Source organism: Pygocentrus nattereri, chromosome 27 (genome assembly GCF_015220715.1).
Source record: "Pygocentrus nattereri isolate fPygNat1 chromosome 27, fPygNat1.pri, whole genome shotgun sequence".
NCBI lineage: Eukaryota > Metazoa > Chordata > Actinopteri > Characiformes > Serrasalmidae > Pygocentrus > Pygocentrus nattereri.
In genome coordinates, this window is record NC_051237.1 from 13,003,524 (window position 1) to 13,027,500 (window position 23,977).

The 23,977-nt window shown below is 43.1% G+C and overlaps 3 protein-coding genes across 6 annotated transcripts in view; 2 read left to right on the forward strand and 1 right to left on the reverse strand.

Annotated features, from left to right (window-relative positions):
* Positions 1-34: 34 nt before the first annotated feature.
* On the reverse strand, positions 35-6,213 carry zgc:114119 (uncharacterized protein LOC619273 homolog). Its single transcript, XM_017703081.2, has 5 exons — positions 6,096-6,213; positions 5,604-5,849; positions 3,079-3,237; positions 2,744-2,833; positions 35-826 (listed from the first exon to the last, which is right to left on the reverse strand). Exons 2-5 carry the CDS (start codon positions 5,847-5,849, stop codon positions 731-733), a joined length of 591 nt encoding a protein of 196 aa, XP_017558570.1. The 5' UTR covers positions 6,096-6,213; the 3' UTR covers positions 35-730.
* A 596-nt stretch (positions 6,214-6,809) lies between these two features.
* Positions 6,810-15,259, forward strand: ncdn (neurochondrin). 3 transcript variants are annotated; one of them, XM_017703112.2, is made up of 7 exons: positions 6,810-6,889; positions 8,024-8,245; positions 8,821-10,011; positions 11,039-11,280; positions 13,094-13,309; positions 14,256-14,398; positions 14,708-15,259. In XM_017703112.2, exons 2-7 carry the CDS (start codon positions 8,045-8,047, stop codon positions 15,124-15,126), a joined length of 2,412 nt encoding a protein of 803 aa, XP_017558601.1. In that variant the 5' UTR covers positions 6,810-6,889; positions 8,024-8,044; the 3' UTR covers positions 15,127-15,259. The 3 variants fall into 3 exon arrangements, with proteins under 3 accessions (XP_017558601.1, XP_017558600.1, XP_017558599.1); XM_017703111.1 differs by lacking the exon at positions 6,810-6,889 and adding an exon at positions 7,448-7,496; XM_017703110.1 differs by lacking the exon at positions 6,810-6,889 and adding an exon at positions 7,503-7,615.
* Positions 15,260-17,002: 1,743 nt separating this feature from the next.
* Positions 17,003-23,977, forward strand: part of tfap2e (transcription factor AP-2 epsilon) — a 16,918-nt gene continuing 9,943 nt past the window's right edge. The window contains exons 1-3 of one of the 2 annotated variants that reach the window (XM_017703083.2): positions 17,003-17,214; positions 19,923-20,357; positions 22,404-22,458. In XM_017703083.2, the coding sequence (XP_017558572.1) occupies positions 17,170-17,214; positions 19,923-20,357; positions 22,404-22,458 (535 nt within the window). In that variant the 5' untranslated portion in view covers positions 17,003-17,169. Of the gene's footprint in view, positions 17,215-17,632; positions 18,017-19,922; positions 20,358-22,403; positions 22,459-23,977 lie in introns of those variants that run through there. The other variant, XM_017703084.2, reaches the window with a different exon arrangement.

Sequence of the window (23,977 nt, forward strand, 5' to 3'; positions counted from 1 at the left end):
GCTTGTCTTTTTTTACAAATAATACAAATTCAAAATGTTTTGAATTTTTTATTTTACATACAAAATGATTTTGGGGTGTTTTTCTCATTCAGTTTACAAAAAAGATGTGCCCTACTACTTCTTCTATAGATGAGTAGGTGTATGAACAGATGTACAGTACTAAAGGAAGCGTATTCATTCTCTCACACACACACACACACACACACACACACACACACACACACACACACACACACGCACAAACAAATGTATGCACTCTCTCCACCTGAGAACATAGCTGCCAGGGTGCAAATGCGTGATCACATCACACAGTCACTACACAGAGGGCCAAGGATTCCATGCTAGTGTTTATAAAGGAAATCTGTTCTGCCATCTATGCCTCTAGCATTTACTCAGAGTCAGTCCTTGCGTTTGGCATTGAACTCACATTATTACTACAAGTCCCTGCTAATACAAAACAATACTAGTTCAGTGCTTAAAGGCAAAAAGTTACATTATAACAGCCGAGATAAAATGGAGCAAGTTCTCCACCTGAGGCTGATCTCATTAATCGAGAGTAAACACCACATGGTACTAAAAGGTACCAGTGATCTGGAGGCAGCCTGCTGTCCTTAGCTGCCCTGTAAGAGCACCTGACTGGGAGGAAGAATTGTGTTTCTCAGTGTCTCCTGGGAGGAGGTGACTAGGTCTAGACATAGTGGATGGCAGCAGAAGAGGAAAGCTTTTCTAGTCATTTGCGCATTGTGAGCATGGCGTTGATGTCCCACAGGAGGTTTCTCATCTGATCCATCAGCACTTTCATCTCCTGATTCTTCTGCCTCACTTTCTGCAGAGGTGACAGAAACACATCCATCAGGTTACACAGGCACTGTTTCAATTTTCCATTATGGTATTCTTACAATATCTACATGAGGTACTCTATACAATTATCGGCACACTATATGGCCAAAACTATGGGGATAGCCCTCCTAATTGGGCTCTGGTATGTAAGCCTCAACTATTGCTAACAAGTATAAAATGTCAAAACACACATGCATAAAATCTCCATAAGACAAATATTGGCAGTAGACAGTGACATACTGAATGGGTCATACAGAAATGCTCAGTGACTCAGTAACTTTATAATATAAAAAAGTATGTTTTTGTACTATTATTGTGAAATGGCACAAAGCGGTGGTGCAAAGCACTGATGTGCAGCCACTGGACTGGAGCAGTAGAAGTGTCTTCTGTGGAGTGAAGAGTCATGCTTCACTGTTTAGCAGTCTGACCAATGAATCAGAGTTTCAAAGGACACCCTGTTTCTATTATTGATGCATCACACGGTGTCACTTTGCCATTCAAACTCAAAAAGGTTGAGGAAAAACTCAAACCAAAAGGAGGTTCTCAACAACCCTTTCAGTTAAAAAAAAAAGCAAACAAAACAGAACAGAAACATTGCTATAGCACTTGAAATTATATATGAATACCTCTTTTGTGTCACTGACTAATAAGGATAGCTAATTAGCTAAGTAGATACAAGTTAGCAGATATAATTGAGCTGCCCAACAGCAGAGTAGAAAATATAATTCGCAATACACTTAAAATACTCCTGCAATACCCTCCCTACTCTCGCAATACTCCCTTAAATCAATGTCGCAGACCACATCTGGTCAGCTCCGTCAGTAAAGCAGCTGTTCTCCGGCAGTTATTCATACACTATATTGCCAAAAGTATTCGATCGTCTGCCTTCACAGGCACATGAAATTGAGTGACATCCCATTCTTAATCCATAGGGTTTAATATGATGTTGGCCCACCCTTTGCAGCTATAACAGCTTCAACTCTTCTGGGAAGGCTTTCCACAAGGTTTAGGAATGCGTTTATGGGAATTTTTAACCCTTCTTCCAGAAGCGCATTTGTGAGGTCAGACACTGATGCCTGGCTCAGTCTCCACTCTAATTCATCCCAAAGGTGTTCTATCTAAAGGTGTTCTAATCCCCCCTCCACCAAACTTTACACTTGGCACAATGCAATCAGACAAGTACTGTTCTCCTGGCAACCGCTAAACCCAAAGTTGTCCATCGGATTGAAGGCGGAGAAGCGCGAGTCGTCACTCTAGAGGACACTGGAGTTCTGGAGTCCAGTATCTGCGCTTTACACCACTTCATTCGAGGCTTTGCATTGCGCTTGGTGATGTAAGGCTTGGATGCAGCTGCTCTGCCATGGAAACCCATTCCATGAATTTCTCTATGCTGTTCTTGAGCTGATCTAAAGGCCACATGAAGTTTGGAGGTCTGTAGTGATTGACTCTGCAGAAAGTTGGTGACCTCTGTGCTCTACAACCCTTTAGTGTGATGCCTGCCCTACTTTCTATGTCTTATCAATACAGCAGGTAGACATTTTGGCCCTTTTTTAAATATACATCACTTGGTGTATTTGGAAGTAGCTCTAAAACAATGTACAAAATAGCATTACAAATTACTCAGCCAACATAGAAACATTGTAATTCTACTAGCGTCAGATGTAATGACTTTTAAAAAGTAGCTTCAACTAAAGTAAGACATAAAATGCATTTTTATTTAGCAAGATCATTAGGAGTTCAACTTCTGTGTTAAAAGAAGGAAACACTGCACAGCTGTGGCATGGAAACATCACAGTTTAACACCACTCCTCTTCCCAGTGCACTATTAATAGGTAAGGTAAATAGGTTTTAGGAGCTTAGTTTTGCTTTTTTAATTTTCAAAAAAAGAAATCTTGAAACAAACCTCTAAAACTTCCTGTCTGTCTTGACTCACTGCAGGACTGCAGGGCTCCACTCTCACCGGCACCATCTCATCTCCAACATATGGCACCAACTGTATGTAATAAACACAGACATGAAGCTCTGTGAGACTAGAAGGATAATCCAGCAAATAATGGTGATAAATGGGGGGGAAAAAAAAAAAAAAAAAAAAAAACACAACATGTACATATTGATTGGAAATAAGCTTCCATGTAACTGTGAGGTAACTGACTAAACCAGAGGTTTGAGGCACTGCTCGCCCATGTTATCACTAGTCCAAATCTTAAAACACAAAACACTGTTGAAGACTTGTTTTACCTCAGCAGAAGACTCTTGAAGGTCAGAGGTCATTTCTACGCAGCGTTCGTACAGCAGACGGAGCTTGCGGAAGAGCAGGGTCAGCTGACGCAGGTGCTCCTGAAGTTTGCCAAAGCGGTCCTGATACACTGCTTGACTCTGGGTCACACCATTTGGTAACTAAAGAGAACACACAGTTAGATCAGTGGATAAAGCCCGTGTTCACATACACAAGCATAATGGCTTTATAACAGCAGCTGGGCAGCTGGATTTATGTAAACTGTTCCAGTCATTGCTACTTTTGACAAATTCAATTAGATTGTTAAAACAGATGCATTGACCTTTAAAAGGGCCAATAAGCACAAAATGGATGGCTGAACCACAAGTACAAAAGGAAAGAAGTCTGAATTGCGTGAAAAATGTAATACTCCTTGTGGTACTTTACTGTTAATCTTTCTTTTATGAATTCATTTATGATGTTTTGCAAACTATAAAATGGAATAAACAGGATCAAGTCCTGAGCCCACAGCGTTTTGCATTCTTTCTGTGTTTGTAAACTTCTCAGAGCAGTGGAAAGTTTGTAAGGTCATCATTGCCAATTCGGCAGTTCTGTTGGTAGAAAGGAAAAACGTTTGTCTTGTAATCAACAGAGATTTGCCTTTCTGCTCTCCAAGTAAACAAACTACACTGATTTCAGTTGCAGCATCCTACAGTGTCATGCAAGCAGTCGGGTCCCTCAGATTATCCTCAATCATCCAAACAAACTGTACAACACATAAGCAGTTCAAAGCTGCTACTCCAAAGGTGCCAAAATTGACACAGTAGCACAACTTTCATATAACATTACAGACAGAAATGCTGTTCTCTGACTCAACAGATGTGCTTGAAAGCACTGTAGAAAAAAAAAAAGCTTTGATTTCATTTTGTAGTGCTGGAGAAAAAAGCATTTTACATTTACATTTATGGCTTACGCAGAGCGACTCTAGAATGGGAATGGGCAGACTGGTTTGAGATGATAGTAAGGCAACAGTAACTCAAATAAATAAACTAAATCTCTGAGGAATGTTTCCAACACCTTGTTGAAAGTATGCCACGAAGAATTAAGGCAGTTCTTAAGGCAAAAGGGGGTCCAACCCCTAACTAGCAAGGTGTACCTAATAAAGTGGCTGGTGAGTGTATACTGGAAATTGTTTATTTGCCTCCTGTGGGATTTCTAAGCCTGGTCATTTTGTTTAGCTATAAAAAAAAGGGTTAAAAAATTAAGATATGAAAATTAAAAGGATGCAGAAAAACTGTGGTGATGTTGCTCTGCATCTCTTTGATCTTCCATCCATCCATTTTCTAAGCCGCTTCTGATTATTTAAATTTCCTTTGGACCATATGTTTGTTCTCTGAAGTTGATGTAGAAAAATCTGAAGAAATAGATCAGATCAATCAAACCTGTGGCTTTTCTTATCAGACTAAATGTGGCTGCTGAATGTGAAGGAGTTAAGTAAGAAGTTGAAGCATTGCATGTTCAATAACTGATTGGCACTGAACTGGTCTAGCAGGCTAATGTTTCAACTCCCGTGGATGTTAAAATCTACTGTGCGTACATTTCATTTGTAAAGTGGCCTAGTGTGTAAGCCTTACCTAAAGAAATTTTAATTCTCAACTACAACAAACATGTTCAGCATATCTATAATCGAGCTGGGCAACATGACAACATTTATCGTTATCATGATCATGACAACGATAAATCACAATATATAACAATATGCTTTCCTGACCATATTGTAGATATAGTCAGTACTTCAAAACTCTTCCCAAATGCATGCCTGGTTAAAAAGAGATCATCTGTCCTGTATAACTGGATTTAGTTCAGCACAGTATATGAGAATATTACAGAGCTCCGCTGGTGACATCCTGTATAAATTTTTTAAAAATGTGTGACCACGACTTAGTAAGGCATGGGAATGAGATCCCAATGCATGGCCACGACTTAGTAAGGCCTGGGAATGAGATCCCAAAGCACGGCCACAACTTAGTAAGGCCTGGGAATGAGATCCCAAAGCACGGCCACAACTTAGTAAGGCCTGGGAATGAGATCCCAAAGCACGGCCATGACTTAGTAAGGCCTGGGAATTAGATCCCAATGCATGGCCACGACTTAGTAAGGCGTGGGAATAAGATCCCAGTGCATGGCCACAACTTAGGAAGGCATGGGAACAAGATCCCAAAGCATGGCCACGACTTAGTAAGGCCTGGGAATGAGATCACAAAGTACGGCCACAACTTAGTAAGGCCTGGGAATGAGATCCCAATGCATGGCCACGACTTAGTAAGGCCTGGGAACAAGATCCCAAAGCATGGCCACGACTTAGTAAACCTTGATCTTGTTCCCACACCTTACTAAGACGTGGCCAGACATTATTTTTATTTTACAGGATGTCATAATCTGGCTCTGTAGAATATATACACAGCGTCAGATGTTACAAAATGTTGTGACATACCTTGTATTGTAAAAAAATAAAAGATTCGCGTGAAATGTAAAGTGGTGGACTCACCTGAGTGGCGCGTGTGATCTGGAAGATTTCCATAGTACGAGTGACGATGTCCTGAACTGTCTCCTGGCCGATCCGACAGAGGAAAACTGGAGAGATCTCCCTCAGGGCCCCCTGGTTTGGGGGAATGGGGGGCTGTCCGGGGACTGAGCCTGAGCCTGGAGCTAGATGGGACTGTTGCTGCTGCTGTTGTTGAGGCAGACTGCCCATTCCCTGACCAGGAGCCTTCTGAGGCAGAGAAGCCGCCATCTGCAAGGAAAAGGCAAAACACAACAACTGGAGGCTCCTCAAGAGCAAAATCTACAGAAGCCGAGAGAGAAAACGCGCAACAGTGAAGAGCGCTGAACAGTAAGCAGCTGTACTCTCGAAGACACGAGCCTGCTGGCCGGACACGGACAGAATGCAGACAAAGAATGAATGAAAGCCTCGATAAACAAGGCACAGTGCCCTGCGGGTGAAAGGTGGAGACCTCTCCGGACCCTCACTCTCACTTACTCTGAAATACCGCCCGAATATCCACGAGCTGGGAGTAAAACAAGCCGGACAGCTTCCTTCCCTTTCAAACGCAGGAGCAGCATTAGCCGCGGGCCTTCGTCACTTCCTGATTCCGGTTGCTCTCGGTCCAGTTTCTCCGCTCGGCGCCGCGCTCTGAAGGGGAACTCCACCGTAAATTCAAAATTTCTGCACATTTCAGTCGTTGAGATGGAAAGTCATGCAGAGTGGTTTAAAATAGTACGTGGTAGAGAAACTTAACTAAGTACCAGGAGTCGTGGTGAGTTCAGTATAAATATAGCCATTTTATTTACTATCATTTATTGATATAATTAAATAAATAATGTTTTTCTTATATAAATGCATTATATGTAATCTTGAAGATGGTATAATAGTAAATGATATATTATATTTTAATCATAATGGAGTTTTATTATAAAAAATTATATATTAAATTTTTATTATAATAAAGATTAAGCTTTTTTGGGATTATTTTCTCCTATACAGAGAGGCAAATGGAGAAATGACTAGTTCCTCTTCTACACATTCACTGCTACATTAAGATTTTTCACTTTGTCAAAAAAGATTCTTGCTTAACGAAAACAATTTGTGTCAATATTTTATGTGATGGGATCAATTCTCCAAAAAAAAAAATTCAGAATCGAAATTAAGTATTGGTACTTCAGTATTGATTCAGCCCTGTTCTCCAAACCACAGGGTAAAAAGTGGAGTGTTTCCAGAAGATGAGTGTCGCAGCAGATGAGGTTACTTCTTCCTGAGCTCCAAAGTCCTTTAAGGTTAGCATCTCCTCATATCAGCTTAATATTGAGTCACTGCCATTTTAAATGTAGTAGTAGTACTCAAAAATATACTTTTTAATGTATTTTGAGGCTTCCTTTGTTGAATTCCCAACAGCCCTTTCGTCTAATATAACCATATCATGGAAAACTGAATTTTCCTATTTTTTTTTTAAAGAATGTGATTTAGCATTCAGATTCCTTTATTGATCTCAAGGGGAAATTGCAGAATATAATCATTGTTAAATTTTCAAAACGTATCGTTCGAGCCCCCGTGTTCATGAGATCATGAAAACTAGGGCATTTAAACATATCTTCTATTTAGCCTGCAGCAGGTTAACCACACCCACTTATATTGCAGTTAGTATCACTCTTAAAAGCACAGCAACAAAAGCACCCAGCTTATTCTAAGGCATAAAATGGTCGTGCAAGAACTTGGTACATAATTCACAGGGATTTCATTAGTGGACCTCAGGAGGGGAAATAATAACATGACAGAAATGGAGTAAATATACGCTTCGGATTCTTTATTTTGAAAGCCCCACTTTTGACTTTTAATTTGAAGTTTAGCCCATACCGGAAGTCAGTGATTGGGCGCATGGACAACGTAAGTAGCTAGCTTGACACGTTGTCCTTGTGTTTTGTTGTTTCGGTCCATTGTATTTTTTCGGACGGATATACAGGTCATCTTACTTTGGGGATTTTCCTTTTAATCGGCTAATAGAGGTATAAGAGTAACTTTATTTTTAGCGCTGTTTTAAGACGTACAAGCCAGCTAAGCTAATTGGCTAGTTGGCTAACCTGGCAAGCCACTTGTGCCACTAACTTGATTTGTTGTGCCAACACAGAGGAGGTCAGTCATTTTAACTGTGTTCCGCGTGTTGGTCTAAGCAGAGTTCCTTCTGCGTTCTGCTCTCTGTTTTGAGCCACTTGGCTCCAACATAACCTACCTGGTTACAGGTACACAGGAATGGTCGTTAAGAACTGCCTGTGTTGAGAAAGTCTGTAAGCCTTTGTGCTGACAAACCTGTGTCTTTGTCTGTGTCTGTGTAGAGTACCTCCTGAAATACTAAGAGACCCCTGCATTATAAGTAATATCTCCTTGTAAGTTCTCACGTCCTGGTGTGTTTACAGTTATGCTGACAGACACTGAGGATGGCTGAAAGTCTAGTCAGCCCAGAGGGGGTCTCCACCCAACATCATTCAAACAGTGAGGAGCAGTCCGAGGCAGATGGTTCTAGTCCTCCACTTGAACCTAACAGCCTGTCTGCTGCCCAGCGAGAGGTCCTGGAGCGCTGCCTGCATGCGCTCACTCATGCCAAGAATGACAGCCACATTTTGGCAGCACTTCTCCTGGTAAAATCATTCTGTCTGCTCAATAATATAACCATTTTTAGTAATTAATTGTTAAAGGTTTGTCAGGGCCTGACCAATATGAAACTTTTGTTATATACAGATTTTAAAGAGCTAAAAAAATTGAAAACCTGTAATAATAGCTCATTTAGTGTTTGATGGTCAACAATCAGATTCCTTTAGTTTTAGTTTTACAGACTGTGATAAGATGGTCAGTTCTGAATTGCTACATTTCTTAAACTCAAACAGCAGTAACACACATAATCTTAGCTAGTGTAAATATAAAGCAAGCCACTCATCCTAACCTTAAAGCATAACACAAAGTCTTTTAATGATGTTAAACTGTCAAACAGCAGTTCCCTTGTCTCCCGAAAGTATGTTTGGATGTCGTTTAAAGTATTGTTATATTCCTTAATGTGGAATTCTTATATAACATGTAAAGAGATGCTATCAGTGCTTCATCAGTGGATTTTATGCCAATGCCAGTCAATTTGTGGGACCTTATTATCAGCAATATCATATGATGTCAGGATGTAGTATTGTTTGCAGTCTAAGCCGTTTCAATATCTTTCCTCTAGATTACACGGTTATGTCCAGCCAGTCAGCTGGACAGGGTGACCCTGCATCGCGTCTTTGAAGCAGTGGGTTTCAACCTCCCTGCACGCCTGCTGGTAACTGCCGTCCGGGGGGGCGAGAGCTCTGGGCTTCCACCTGAGGAGCTTCTGTCTCTAGGCACTGCCCTGCTGGCTGCTCTCAGCACAGACCCAGACATGGCCACCCATCCTCAGCTACTGAGTACCATCCCTCTCCTCCTGGGCCTGCTTGAAAGTGGAATACCGGTCAGTCAGAAACAAGCCCAGCACACGACAGTGTCTCAGTCCACATGTTCTGACTCGAGTCCAAATACGAATGCCTGTTCCACTCAGACAGACCAAAGCACTCCAGGAGAGGAAGAACCAAAAGGTTCTTCTGGATTAGGCAGAGAAGATGAACCAGCTGTATGTAAACTGGATGAGGCATTGGCAGCTGACTGCTATCAGGTTTTGACCACTGTGTGTTCCCTCTCACGTGGCCCTGACCAGCTGCTGGCCCGTGGTACCATACCTGCTCTTTGCAGGGCTGTGTTGAAAAAACAGACTCTCAGCCATGAGAAGGGTCTTCTGTTGCTAGGTAACCTCCTGTCCAGCAGTATTAGGCAGCGGGCGTGGAGCAAACACCCGTCAGAACTTCTCTCTCTTCTCGCTAGCATCTCTCAGAATTTTAGCCAAGCTCCAGAGAAGGATCGCCTAGAGATGTGCTCTTGGATACCACAGTTTCTCCCTCCGCCAGAAAGTGAGCTGCAGTCCCAAGAGCTCCAAGGTGTGGTTTGTAGTCTGTGGGCAACATTATGTCCAATGGTCCAAGGTAAACTCGGCATAGATCAGCTGGGCAATGTTCTGGTTCTGTCCGCTTGCCTATTGGACTTATCTGGCTGGGAGCCAGCTGGCTCACCGAAGTTCTGCTGTCTACTGGTAAATCGTGCATGTGTGGAGGTGAGGATGGTTCTGGAGGAGCCACCAGGTACACAGCTCTCTGCTCAGCAGCAGCACACACTCACTGCCTGTTACCGCATCATGGAGGCAGCCATGGAGCAAGCGTGTTGTGGGGGGACTAATCCCAGTCCAGCGCAGTCAGAGACTGCCATTGCTGGGTTGAGTCTGCAGCAGAGCAGGCAGGTTCTTGGGGCTCTGGAAGAGGCTTACTCTGCAGTCATTTACTATCTCCAGCAGGTGAGAGAAATATGAAAGTTACTTAAATATATGTTTGTAATAATAGGAAAAATGTAGATAGAAGCGGCAGTTCAGGGGTCCAGTAAGGTCACATATAACTGATAGAGTCTATAGATAGAAGATGATAAAGAATCAGCGTTTACCAAAATGCCTCTGTCTGTCCTAATTGTGAAGCTGGGGTCAAAAAAGATGTTATGTTCATGTATCCTGACCTTTTAACCTTTACGTACTATACAATAAATGTAACAAAGACGTCAACATGTCAAATTAAGGTGCAGTGTCTGACATCCTTTGGAAAAGTTGTTTAGCCTTTTTGCCAATTTTGACCCTTTCTCACACCTGTTGAAAACTAACTGGTGAATGTCAGCTATGTTTTAAAGACATTTAAGCTTTTATTGTAGGTCATTAGTCTTGTGTTGTGTAAGTCTTTTGTGAAAATCAGACAAAGCATTCATGAGGCGTTTTGGTTTGATCTGAACCAAGGAATCAGGGGACAAAAAGAATTTTGTCCATAAGTCTCTTGGAATTACAAGCCCAAATGAAAGACACTGCACTGTAGTTTCCCCTTTAAGTAATTGGATATCGTCAGTGATGGACAATAACCTGAGGGTGATGTGTAATAGATGATAATTGTTGTTTGGGTAAAAGAACTAACCTGGTAACATTAACCTGGACAGAAAGTTCCTCTGACCCTCGTTTATGGCCAGTGTTTTTAGAAAAAGGGTAATAAATCACTGAGGAATAGTGGGCATTTGTCTCAGTCCAGCTGATGAAGACGTACCAATTCATACTCTTTGTAAACGTGTGAAATCTTAACAATTGCGCAGAAAATTGTAGACAGCTCAAGCAATTGCAATTAGGCAATCATGTAACAATTTTGACAGACCTAATCTTTATAGATGGCAATATTTTTTGTATACCCATAAACTGTTTAATGATAGAGTACATGCAGACACATACATAATTCCAGGTTGTTGTGGAATAACAATCATATCTAAATTAAGAAAAACCTTCGTTCCTCCCTCAGATGGACCCTAGCCACTATGATGAGCCCTTCCTTTTCGCCACGTTCCGCTCTCTTTGCGCCTGGCTGGCTGAAGAGACTTCGTGTCTGAAAGAGGAGGTCAGTGCCCTCTTGCCTTTCCTTATTGGCTATGCCAAACATCACCTACAAGAGAGAAAAGGCAAAGGACTGTCTGAATGGATGTCGACGATGTCTGTCAGTGACTGCTCGCAGGCTGGAACATGGACAGGAGAGAATGTCCTGAGGTTTGTTGAGCAAAGTTAGAGTAATACTGAACTGTGAAACTGATATAGGTCTACAGGAAAAATACCTTGTAACCATTAACATTAAACCAGTACTAAGTATTTTACTGGTTTATTGTTAATTTTCAATGCTGTTTTCGTTATCTTCTCTTTGTCTGGAAGTGTGTGTTTTTGTTTTTTTTTTGTTTGTTTTTTTTTTTCAAAATAATGGGCATGTACAACCCCATTTCCAAAAAGCTGAGATGCTGTGCAGAATGTAAATAAATACAGAATGCAGTTAGATGCAAATCATGTAAATCCTATATTTAAATAATAATACTACAAAGACAACATATCAAATGTGGAAAAATGAGAAATTTTATTCTTTGTCTTAAAAGTATTTGCCAATTTTGAATTTGTTGCCAAGAACACATTTCAGCAAAGTTGTGATGGGGGCATGTTTACCCAGTGTTTCATCACGTCTTCTTTAAAGAATAATCTGTAAGCTTTTGGGAACTGGGGAGATGAACTGCTGTAGTTGTGAAAGTAAAATGTTTTCCTGTTCCTGCTTAACATAGGATTTCAGCTGCTCAACAGTTCGGGGTCTCCTTTGTCGTATTTCTCATTTTATAATGTGCCAAATGTTATCAGTGAGTGACAGTTTGAACTACAGGCAGGCCAGTTCAGCACCCTGACAGTTTCTATATGCAGCAGTGCTGTTGTAATGCATGCAGAATGTGGTTTTACACTGTCTTGCTGAAATAAGCATGGCCTTGCTTGAAAAATCTGGATGGCAACATATGTTAATGGTGCATTATTGGTGCCTTCACAGATGTCACCCATGCCATGTGCACTAATGTACCCTTATACCATCATAAACACTGGCTTTTAGCAGCTGAGTGGTCTTGTCAAGGACAGTGTCCATGATTTCCAAAAAGAATTTCAAATGTTGATTTGTCGGAACACATGACACTTTTCCACTTCCCCTCAGTGCATTTTAAATTAGCTCAGGCCCAGAGAAGGTGGCAGCATTTCTGGATCCTGTTTATATACAGTTTCTTCATTGCATTTTAGAGTAATTTGCTTTTGTGGATGCAGTGACGAACTGTTTTTACAGACAGTGGTGTCCAGAAGTTTTCCTGTGCCCATGCAGTGATTTCCTATACAGAATCATGTCTGTTTTTAATGCAGTGCTGCCTGGGGGCCTGAAGATCATGGCCAGCAATTACTGTTTTTTGGCCTTGCCCCTTGTCTTCAGAAATTTCTGCAGATTCTCTGAATCTTTTAATGATATTATGTACTGTAGGTGTTGAAATACAGAAGTTCCAACCTGTTGCCAGTTAACCACCAGGTGGTTTTTTTTTTTTTTTTTTTTTTTTTTTTTTTTTTTTTTTTTTTTAAGCATTACACGACTTCACCAGCCTTTTGTTGTCCCCATCCCAACTTTTTTTAAATGTGCTGCTGGCGTCAAATTCAAAATAGACATACATTTTTAAAAAAAACAAACAACAATAACATTTCCCAATTTCAACATTTGATATGTTGTCTTTGTACTATTTTCAATAAAATATAGGGTTTAAATGATTTGCACATCATTGGATTTTGTTTTTATTTACATTTTGCACAGCATCCCAGTTTTTTTGGAAATGGGGTTGTATGTAACTATTCACTTACAGAATAATTTTATAGCCATTACTGAATAAGTTACCATGGCACAGTTACTGAATAATATGTCTATGTTCTGATAATAACTGAATATTAAGCCTATATTGAATACCAGAATTATTGCACCATTTTAAAATGTCTGTAAAGTCACGTTTCTCTCTTTCTCTTTCAGATATCTCCTCCCAGCACTGTGCCACTTGTCAGCTGAAGATGGTCCAAGAAAGGTGCTCCTTTCTTTAGATACTCCAGCCATGCTGGTACACTTTCTCAGCCGGGGTTGGGGGGTGCTGAGGACACAGAGTGGGAAAACAGTAAACAGAGATCCAGGTCTGGAAACGGCCTGCTCTGCCCTGCTCAACTTCACAGTCACAGAGCCAGACCGGGTCAGGTACAAACAGTTTTTTTTTTTTTTTGTGTCGTCATTTACATGCAGATGCTGAAAGCTTACTTAGTGCAAATCTCATATTTAGCAGACATATCTTTTTAGTCAAAACTAGCAGAAACAGACATGATCTCATAAGAAGAAGGTCTGGGGACAGCCATGAGAAATGTTGGGCTAAATGTGGGTGGAAACATCAACTTACTAGGGTGTGAACAAACAGTAAAATTTAAAAACCAAATCCAACAATTTTTAAAGGTGTAGCTTAAAGTAGTGGAGCAATAATGCACTTGTCAGCATAATTAAATGTAAACACATGGATGTAATGTAAGTTACCGTGACTGAGAAGTTCTCCTAATTACGTGTTGTATGTGGTAAAAATAAACACTAGCTCTTGCAAAAGGAAAGTTAACGAAGGATGTTCGCAAACTAGCTTAGTTTGCTTGTATTATTGATTGTGCTTGTGATCAAAAAAGCACTTAAGGAGAGGGTTTTTAAGGGGGCATACCCATTCAATGCAGATTTGCTCACAGTGAGAGGAAAACAGTGCAGATGTGCACCATCTGCTGGTTGCTTTCAAAACTTTTGAATCACCACTCATTGTGCCAGAGGATATTTTTGATAACTAACTAAAAATCACAGCTGGAACCTTAGTAGAACCATTTTGTTGTCATACAAGCATTGCAGCTACAAATGCAAAATTTTGCTAAGCCAAATATCTGTAAAGATAAAATACAAACCCCATGGTTCTATCTGTGTCCATTTTGGGCAAAACTGTATTTGTGTTTTTTAATATTATTTAATCATTGGGCCCCACAAGCCTGGCCAAAATTGTGCAAAATGTATGTTCAGAAAACCCTTTTGTAATGGATTCCCAGTTCCCTTTGGCGTGGGAGTCCTGTTTGTTTAATGTGCTGAGTGTCGCTTTACTGATTGTATTTGCTCTGTGTGTTAGGACTGATGCCTGCTTTGCCTCACTTGAAGCAATGCTGAGTGAAGCGCTTCCTGTACTCCTTCATAAGTCACGTCTCTTGGTCCTGGCAGCCAACTGCTGCACTCTGGGTCTCATGATTGGCAGACTGAAACCGGCCTTCACAGGTGTGCACATTAAGAACTTTTGCCTGTCACATTATTTCAGATCTTCATGAGTACATTATACTTTTTGTCCAGCAGATGGTGATAGACATACAGTTTTTAAAAGCCTTGTCAAAAGTTGGAGAAGAGACCATGACTTACAATGATTGTGATTTTTGTATAAAAAATAGAATATAGCATTCATATATCCCTCATAAACCCACCATATTAAAACCTCCACATTCAAGACTGATCCTTGTTATTGACAGATTGTTCCTACCCTAAGAGTGCTTTAAAAGTGGCAAAAATCATCATTCACTTTCTGTGTCCTAGGTCCGGTGGAGTCCAGTCAGCGACGCTTCTTCTCCTGTGCCCTGCGGTTCCTGCTGGGGGCCCTGCAAGCAGGTGACGCTGGGGGGCAGGCGAGGCTCAGCCCTCTGTGGGAGCCCTGCTGGGAGGAGGTGAATGAACTCTGGAGGCTTGGGCTGCAGGCTCTGGCTGGCTGTGTGAACGCACAGCCCTCAATAACCACCCTGGTCAGAGAAGAAGGCTGGCTACAGAGTATCCTCAGCCTGCTGGAGTCCAGCAGTGGCCTCCCAGACCCCCATTCTCAGCAAGCTTTAGAGGAGGCCCTGTGCGGCATCGCCCGCCAGTGCCCATTCTGTCGCCAAGACATCAGTGAATCCATGAAGAGAGGAGGAAGAGGCTCTCTACACGGCATGGCACAGCTGAGGAACGTGCTGAAGGACTGAGCTATGACTGCCTGTTTGTGCACATCTTTAATCATCTGGTGATGAGAGGTTTTCATTGTATATCAGAAATGTGATTTCTGTAGGGTTTTTTTTTCCAGTCCAGAAAAATGAATAAAAAATATTTTTGTTTAAATTTGGTTGGCTTTATTTCACACAAATAGCCATCTGAAGGTTTGCTTTGGTTGGAGGTTGAGGTGGCTAACACTCTGCTTCACTGGATAAGTGAGACTGCCACTAGATGGTGCTCTTACCACAATCTGGTTGAAGTTAAATTATCACTGATAGTTAATCCGAGATAAGTTACAGGTCTAAACGAGGGTGTCTAGAAAACTGGGCATGTTTCTGACAAGAGGCGGATAGTTACAATTACTTAAGTAAAAAATGAGAAATTTAAGTAAATTATTGAGTATTTTCCAATTACGTGTTTAGTCAGCTTTATTTGTGAGGCCTCTTCTTTGTTCTTACTGTTGTGTTTTCTTCCTTAACGGTTTTGTTCTTCATAACTTTGAGTTTATTTTGGCTTCATTGTGTCGTGTTGGGGAACGAGCCTGTTCTGCATTGTGAGTGCTCCCACCTTTCACCTGTGAGCTTCAGCGTTTCATTTTAGAGGAAGGAGATAAAAAGAAGTCAGTTTCTCTTCGTCTCTTGCTCTGATTCTGTGTGCTGGGTGTAGTAGGGACTTTCACTGCTGTTATAAGGAGCTCGGTGCCTTTTCTCTTTACTCTTATTAAGGGCTGTGCATCATGTTTTTGGTGTTTTTACTTTTTTTTTATTCCTGTTCGTTTTCGAGAGATATCGAGATGTTTGTCCTTATGGGCAAGTATGTCGTGATGATTATAACTTGAGATGTCGAGAAAACCAAAGAGAATAGCTCCTAATCACAGAAAAACAGTATGCGAAGCCGTGGTCCTGTAGGGCTTCCGTAGTTTCTGGTGTGCGTCTCGACGTCTTCTCGAGGCTGTGTTTGGCTGAAGTAACACTTCTTTCCTACCGGTTCGTTCTGGTACCGGTCTGCCGGTAACACGGGCTTCTGTTGTATTTTCTGACATTTATTCCCCATTAAATCCGCACTGCATTCCCCACATTAGCTGGATGAACGTGCTGTGATTGGGATTGAGTGGGAAAAGCTCGAGAAAGTCGTTTCGGGCTGTGTTTCACACCAAATTCGTGCAGTTCACCCGCAGACGGAACCGCTGTGCTGTTGGGTTTGATGGGTTTCCCGTCGCTGCTGTTATTTAAAGCGTGGATATAACACGTGTGTTAACAAACAGAACCAGCTGCGTTGGTTTCAGTGAAATACAGTGGCATGTCAGCTTTACCGGACGAATCCTTTCTGTGAGCTCCTCGGCTTCCCCGTTCGCTCCTGTCGTCTGTTTGCTTGTCTCGCTCTCCCTCTGTTCCCAGTCCCTCCGGCCCGTCTTCCCTCGTGTGTGTCTCTATTATTTACTCTGCCTGGTTAACCCGCTGCTCTCCTCGTCGGCTGTAAGAGGGAGTCGCTGCGCCCCGCCGGTCAGCGCCACATCCACAGTGAACGCACTCGGTTCTTCCACTTCACTCTCTCTGTTGCCTTTCACTTTTTCAGGTGAACAGGACGGTGTTGATTTGGGTGCAAGTGTGGGTGCAAGCCTGCATAGAAAAACCACCCGCTGTGTTAGAAGTGACTCAGACCACCTGCGTGTGATTCACTTTTGTCGAGTACACGCTCAGTCACGGAGAAGAGTCCGACTGCAGTCCCCATTGCGTTTTAAACAGGGCAGAAATCACATTATTCAGTGTACTGGACGTTTAGGTTTAGTCTGGGACCAGCATACCCCCCTCCCCCCAGCCCCCCCCCCCCCCCCCCCTCCCACAAACACACACACACACACACACACTATCTCTCTCTCTCTCGCTCTCTCTCTCGCTCTCTCTCTTTGTGTGAATAAAAGTGCGCGTGCTGTTTGTGCGCTCACTCCACGCTCAGCGTGCAGCTCCACGCGCTTTTCCTCCTCCCGAAGGCAGCAGCTCAGCTCAGCTCAGCTCAGCAGCAGCAGCAGCAGCAGGATGCTGTGGAAGTCCAGAGCTAAGACTGACCCCTACTGCATACAGGTAAGCACACAACACCAGCTCCACCTCTAACTCGCCTTTAGGAGAGACTGACATTGAAGAGCGAGAACTCCAGCCTCAGGTTTTTAATGTGTGTCTGTTGGAGCGCAAACGAGTGAGAATTTCACACAAAGAGGGAAACTAACGTCCCGCGTTTCTGGTGTTTTTATAGTGAAAATGTTCGACTAAACGACGAGGCCGCGGCTTCAGACTGTCCTGTTTTTTAGGGTTATTTTTAACTCGGAGTGAGCGACTCTCTCTCTCTCTCTCTCCCACTCTCTCTCTCCCTCTCTCTCTTTTTCTCCCCCTCTCTCTCTTTCTCTCGCTCTCTCGCTCTCTCGCTCTCTCTCTCTCTGGGATTTCTCCTTTAAACCAGCCCGAGAAGTGACTGAGATAAATAAACTAGTCGGCTAAACTAAACCCAGTGAGCTGATCCTCATTGTCGCTGCAGATATTCGTGTTTAACACTCTGCGCATATTTTGCTTTAACGCGAAACTGTCGTTGAAATGACCGATGAAGTGTCCGTCTGGTCGCGCGCTGGGCACAGAGCGCAGCCATGAAGAGCAGGATTAAATAAAAACCATATGGGCGCAGTTTGGAGGAATTTCTGAATTGGCCCTTTAAGGTGCCCCCTCCCCACCCCGTGCTGGGGGTATAAGGGCCGGAGCGCAGGAGAACCGGGGCAGAACCGGCCTGCTGCCCCCACCACTAATGCATCTGCGGGACTTTGACTGACTTCTCCAGAGGACGGTCTCTCCTCTCCACTCTCACAGCCACATGCTGGTGCACACCTACCCGGCCACGGTGAGTGCAGAGCGGCTTCACAGCTTCTGAGACTCGCTGTCTGTCAGCTGAGGTTCAGAGTATAAACGGTCCGAGTGTAGAAAGTGAGAGCGCTGAGATGTAGAGCAGTCAGAGACCCCCGCTGAGGCGCTCATCGTTAAAGCACAGTGCGTGTTGACTGTGTCACAGGGAGAAGAGCTGTGAGTGAGACTTTCACAGCTGAGCTGCTGACATTGTGTCAGTGTTTTTGCGGCCGCGCTGCTGTAGCAGAATTGATTTTAGTGCAGCTGCACATCGACTGTCTCACTGAACCCCCCTCAGCTTTAACACACAGGCCCACCTCTCTCTCTGACACACACCCGTCACTCTGCTAAATATCTGACTGAAGAGCTGAGATGATCTGACGGCTTCGCTTCGTCCCTCTTGGAGACGTTTTTAGAGAATATTTCGAGAATTATTTTCTGTAAACGGAGCAAAACAGAGAACTGTGCTGTGAAACACTGAGACACCTGCTGCTCACACACACACACATCATCACTGATGCTCACATTTATAACAGTTATCTTTATCCGTTTTACCGGATTATATGTATAATAATATAATTCGTAATTCGATTTTAAACGTCAAATGTAAAACTGAAATCGCATTTTTACTGGTTTATTAAACTCAGATTCCTCAGTGTCGTTCAGAGAACATAAATCCTCTGTTTTCTGGATGGTAATATATAGTCGAACTTTTTAAAATTAAATTAAATTCTGCCGATTTGTTTACGTATTTACTTCTGAAAGAAAAAACGAATGTTTTAAAAGTGTAACAGTTTTCTGTCTGGTTTCCTATTTTGTTTTGTTTTTTTGCTTTTCTTTTTTAGAATGAACATCAATACTTCTGTGTGTTGTGCAGATGGATTTCTCTGATTTTTTCCTTTTTAGTTGGTCCTTGTGTTTGTTTCTTTGTTTTGTTTTTCTTTTTGTCTCGCGTTTATTTTTTGTAGACTTAGAAATTTATCTGTGGTTAGCTGGCTATTTTGTTTTATTTTTGTAATTGAGATTTTTAAAATTTTATTTTAATATATGTTTGGTTTTTCGTTCTTTCTTTCTTTCTTTCTTTTTTTATCTTCATTAATAAGCACTGTATGCAGGCGCTGTGTGTGTGTGTGTGTGTGTGTGTGTGTATCAGGTGTAGTTTATAGTCGATGTAGTTCTAGTGTGAGTGCAGTAGGTGTATTTCTCTCTGATCTGGGTTTGTGTGTCTCTGGTTACAGGCGTGTTATTCACTGTACGTCCATAATTTAATAAGTTCATTCCTTCTTCTCAGATCACGAGCATCAATAGTGAGTTTAAAAAAATTAACCGTCAGGATTATTTGACGTGCAAACCGAGAAGATGTGGACATTAAATATAATAACTGTGTTGTGTTTAAATAACTGGATTTCGTGAAAGAAATTAATGAACCATTTTTGTTGAGCCAAAGGGATTATCACTCATCTGCGCTGAAATATTTCGATTTTGTTTAATCAGTGATCGAATAACTGAATGTCGATGTAAGGGGGTCATTGGGAGTGCGTGGCAGGATTCAGTTAAGTTCACACAAAGATGAACTTTTTGAGTACAGAATCTTCTGAAAAGGTTTTACACCAGACGCTGTTGTAGGGATTTGATTGCATTCAGCCACAAGAGCTTTAGTAAGGTCAGGTATGTTGATCGGTTCTGAATGACATCCCAAAGGAGCTCCATCACTCCAGGCCGGCTCTGTACCCCTCTTGCCGTTGTGCTTGGTGAATCTGGGCTCCTGTGAGGCGGTTCTATCAGCAGTGCTCTTCTAGATTATACACCACGTTCAGTTGAACACATTAGCTGATGAGTGTGTGCAGCTGAGTGCAGTAAGTGTGTTTCTTTCTGTATGTGTGTGTGTGTGTGCGCGCGCGCAGGCTCCTGAGCGGGCTGATGGAGTGTCCGGCTCCTCTCCTCCGTCCCGCCTCCCTCAGCTGTCCTCCTTCTCCGCGGCTCCTCCGCTGTGCCACACTCCAGCCTCGGACTTCCAGCCGCCCTACTTCCCGCCGCCGTACCCGCAGGCCTCTCTGCCGTACCCTCAGAGCCAGGACGCGTCCTACCCGCACCTCCCGGACCCCTACCAGTCCCTCAGCTCTCTGCACGCCCCCCAGCACCTGCCCCAGCACCTGCCCCCCCAGCAGCAGCAGCACCAACAGCAGCAGCAGCAGTGGCTGTCCCAGCGGAGCCGCGCCGAGGACGGGGGTCTGCTGTCCCCCACACTGCGCCGGGACTACGCCAGCGTGCCCCGCCTGCTGCACGGGCTTGGCGAGGATGGACCGCTCGCAATGCATCACGGGGTGGACGACCTCCAGGCCAGTCTTTCACCTTTATTTCACTTTAGAACCCTCAGCTCTTTTTTTAAAACTCTGCTCTCGCTCCAGATGTGAAATCAGAGTGTAAAGTTAGGAGAAGCTGGAAAATCTGGAATTTAGTGCCGTAAATTTAAATTATAACGCGAAATGTGAGTTTTACTGTGTGTCCGTGTAAATTTGACATTGCAACTCAGCAGAGAAGAGGCTCTTTTAAAAAAGATTTATTAGAATTCATTTCTTTAGTTCTGAAAATTCTCAGAATTGCTGAAATGTCTTTATTATGGGGCAATTGAAAATTAATAACTAATTAACTAATTACCGGGCGAATCAAGGCCGTGTTGTATCGAACTCAGGCTGCTTTGCTGTATGTGATCCTGGGTGCCATGAGATTTAAAGAACCGCGTTACCCGATTTCCTTAAAGGAGAGAAAAGCAGCTGTGAACCTGGAGCCGAGAGGAGGCGAGAGGTGAACCCTCAGCTGACTGAGATGCTGATCCAGCAGAATATTTTGAGCGGAGTGAAGCGCGCGCTGCATTCAGACCTGACCACTTCACAGTGAAACAGCCTGCGCCTGCAGGATGAACCACAGAGGAGCCCTAAAAACCTCAGAGAGACGCGCTGAAATGAGCCGAGCTCTGAATTCACTTCATTCAAACGTGCGCATGTTTAAAATAACGCGGAGTCTGACCGACAGTCTGAGAGCTGACCCACAGTGACCGGCGCGTGTCGGTGTGATTTAGCTTATTTACTAATGTGGATTTAACGAGCAGCGTTTTTCAGTGTTGTGGCTGTTCTCGGTGTATTATATTACCAGGTTTACGCGCTGATATTAGTGACGTATTGTTAATATTAATGATGAATTATTGTAGAGAGAATGCACTTCAGCGAGTCAGTTGGGGGTTTGGTCCGGCGCTGACTGACGGACTCGGTGATGCTCTTTCTGTCTGATAAGGACGTTCAGAAGAAAACAAGTCTTTCTGTGGGTGACGCTCTTTCGAAGCGCGACATCAAGCGCGTGTTTTTATTGTCCTTATTTGAATTCGTTCATTATTAGCCCGTCTTATCATTATTAGTCTATTTTTAGCTTATTTAGGTTGTTCATTTTTATTTTTTATTTTTTGCATAATACGGGCAGCTTCAGGAGCTGTTCTTCACCGCAATCACAAAGAACCCTCGTTTTTCCGTTTTAATTTCATCGATGGGAAATCTTCGTTTCCTTGACGTGATTTACCGAAACTCTTGTGCGTGTTTAAAGTTTCTGTTCCAGTGAGCCTGAAAGAGAAGACTCTGCATTTTCTAACAGCATTTCTAACATTTTAACATGCAGGAATAAATATTGAGGGTATTTTAGTACAGAGAAGTGAGAACAGATCTGAAATGGTTTAAACGTTCCCACCATAAGACTGACCAGCGGTCGTTTTTTCGATTTCGGCGATAATTAATCGATTCTCCTCCATTAACTATATCGCAGGGCTGTCAGCAGGTCAGAGGACGCCACAGGTGATCAGCTTTACTGAACGTGACGCTCATAAATGCACAAGAATTACTGACACGTGAATTCGCCCTGATGTACACAAACACACAGCATGTCAGGCTCAGACAGCTCAGCCTCCCAAACCCTGCTCTAGACTCCACATCGTCTTTACAGGGTTCTTAGGGTTCTATCAGAAAGTATGCAATTAGTGTTGCCAGTCAAAGCGGCCGTTTTAGGTACTAAGTAGAACCCTTCGTGCTGTCACACTTAAAAAGGTGGTGTTTATACTAGGTAAGAAGGTAATGGTTCTGTTTAGGACCATGTGCTCTATATAGAATAATTTCGTGCCTAATTGGTTCTAATCAGAGCGATTGCCTCTACTAAAGAACCTTTTGAAGATCTACCTTTTTAAGTGTGAAGTCAAAGTGCCTGTATTTTTTTACTGTGTGTGGACCCCTCGTTGCTAAGAGCTTTATAATCACAGATCCTCCACGAGGAACAGCAGGTAGTGGGATGAGGTGCTGATGAGCAGTGTGTGTGTAACAGGCCGCTGCTGTTCTTTTGTTCTTCAGGGGATGGAGGAGGCCTCGTCTCTGGGGATCCTGGACCATTCTGTCATCAAGAAAGGTAAGAGACTGTTGGAGGAGACGGTGATTCTCCCCAGAGCTCCCTGAGCAGAAAGCAACCAGAAATAAAACAATGTCGAGATTTAAACACAGTCAGGAGGAGGAAAGTGGCTGGGTGCCAATGTCTCCCTCTCTCTCTCTCTCTCTCTCTCTCTCTCTCTCTCTCTCCCTCTGTCTCTCCCTCTCTCTCCCCTCACTTTCTCTCTCTCTCTCTCTCTCTCTCTCTCTCTCTCTCTCTCTCTCTCTTTCTCTCTCCCTCTGTCTCTCCCTCTCTCTCCCCTCACTTTCTCTCTCTCTCTCTCTCTCTCTCTCTCTCTCTCTCTCTCTCTCTCTCTCTCTTTCTCTCTTTCTCTCTCTCTCTCCCTCTGTCTCTCCCTCTCTCTCCCTCTCTCTCTCTCTCTCTCTCCTTCTCTCTCCCTCTGTCTCTCTCTCTCTCTCTCCCTCTTTCACTCTCTCTCTCTCTCTCTCTCTCTCTCTCTCTCCCCTCACTTTCTCTCTCTCCCTCTCTCTCCCTCTGTCTCTCTCTCTCTCTCCTTTCCCTCTTCTTTTTTCCTCCTCCCTTTTCTCTTTCTTTCCCATCTTTTCTCCCTTCTCTGTCTTTTTCTCTTTCCCATATCTCTCTATTCCCCATCTCTCTCTCGCGCTCTCTCTCTCGCTCTCTCTCTCTCTCTCTCTCTCTCTCTCTGTGTGTGTGTTTGTCCCTCCCTCCTTTCCCTTTTCTTTTTTCCTCATCCCTCTCTCCTCTATCTCTCTCCCTGTTTTTTCTCTCTCCTCCTCCCCTTTCTCTCTTTATTTCCCATCTTTTCTACTTTCTCTTTTTCTCTTTCCTATATCTCTCTCTGTTCCTCTTCGCTCTCTTTCCTGACCCTTCTCTCTCTCTGTATCTCTTTCTTTCTTTCTTTCTTTCTTTCTTTTTCTTTCTCCCTCTCTCTCTTTCTCTCTCTCTCTTTCTTTCTCTCTTTCTTTCTGCCTTTCTTTCTTTCTCTCTCTCTCTCTCTCTCTCTCTTTCTTTCTCTCTCTCTCTCTCTCTCTCTCTCTTTCTTTCTCTCTTTCTTTCTGCCTTTCTTTCTTTCTCTCTCTCTCTCTCTCTCTCTCTCTTTCTCTTTCTCTCTTTCTTTCTTTCTTTCTCTCTTTCTTTCTGCCTTTCTTTCTTTTCTCTCTCTCTCTCCCTCTCTCTCCCTCTCTCTCTCTCTCTCCCCCTCGTCGTCCTCATGCACGCGCGCACACACACAGAATAATTCGGCGCTGCCATTTCATTTGAAGTCAAGAAATCTTCCAGCGCTCAGACTCCAGCCTTAAGGCAGTAGCTGTTAATGAACTGTTCATGGTCATATGAGAGAAAAAGAGGGATTAGAAGCAGGCGCACGGAAGGAGGAGGAGGAGAGGAGGAGGAGGGGGATGGAGGGAGAGAGGGAGTGATAAAGAAGAGTTATGAGGAATTCACAGTGTGATCTTTCTACCCAAATACCAAGAAATTGGATTTTTATAGGTCACGCAGAGCCGCGCTGAAAAGCAGCCTC

Excerpts from the sequence above, each read along its gene's own strand:
- zgc:114119 (XM_017703081.2), bottom strand. The coding sequence starts at position 5,849 with ATGGCGGCTTCTCTGCCTCAGAAGGCTCCTGGTCAGGGAATGGGCAGT. Across the intron at positions 3,238-5,603 it reads AGATCACACGCGCCACTCAG|TTACCAAATGGTGTGACCCA; the intron begins GTGAGTCCACCA and ends TGTTCTCTTTAG. Across the intron at positions 827-2,743 it reads ACAGACAGGAAGTTTTAGAG|AAAGTGAGGCAGAAGAATCA; the intron begins GTTTGTTTCAAG and ends TCACCTCTGCAG.
- ncdn (XM_017703112.2), top strand. The coding sequence starts at position 8,045 with ATGGCTGAAAGTCTAGTCAGCCCAGAGGGGGTCTCCACCCAACATCAT. Across the intron at positions 11,281-13,093 it reads ACAGGAGAGAATGTCCTGAG|ATATCTCCTCCCAGCACTGT; the intron begins GTTTGTTGAGCA and ends TTTCTCTTTCAG. Across the intron at positions 14,399-14,707 it reads ACTGAAACCGGCCTTCACAG|GTCCGGTGGAGTCCAGTCAG; the intron begins GTGTGCACATTA and ends TCTGTGTCCTAG.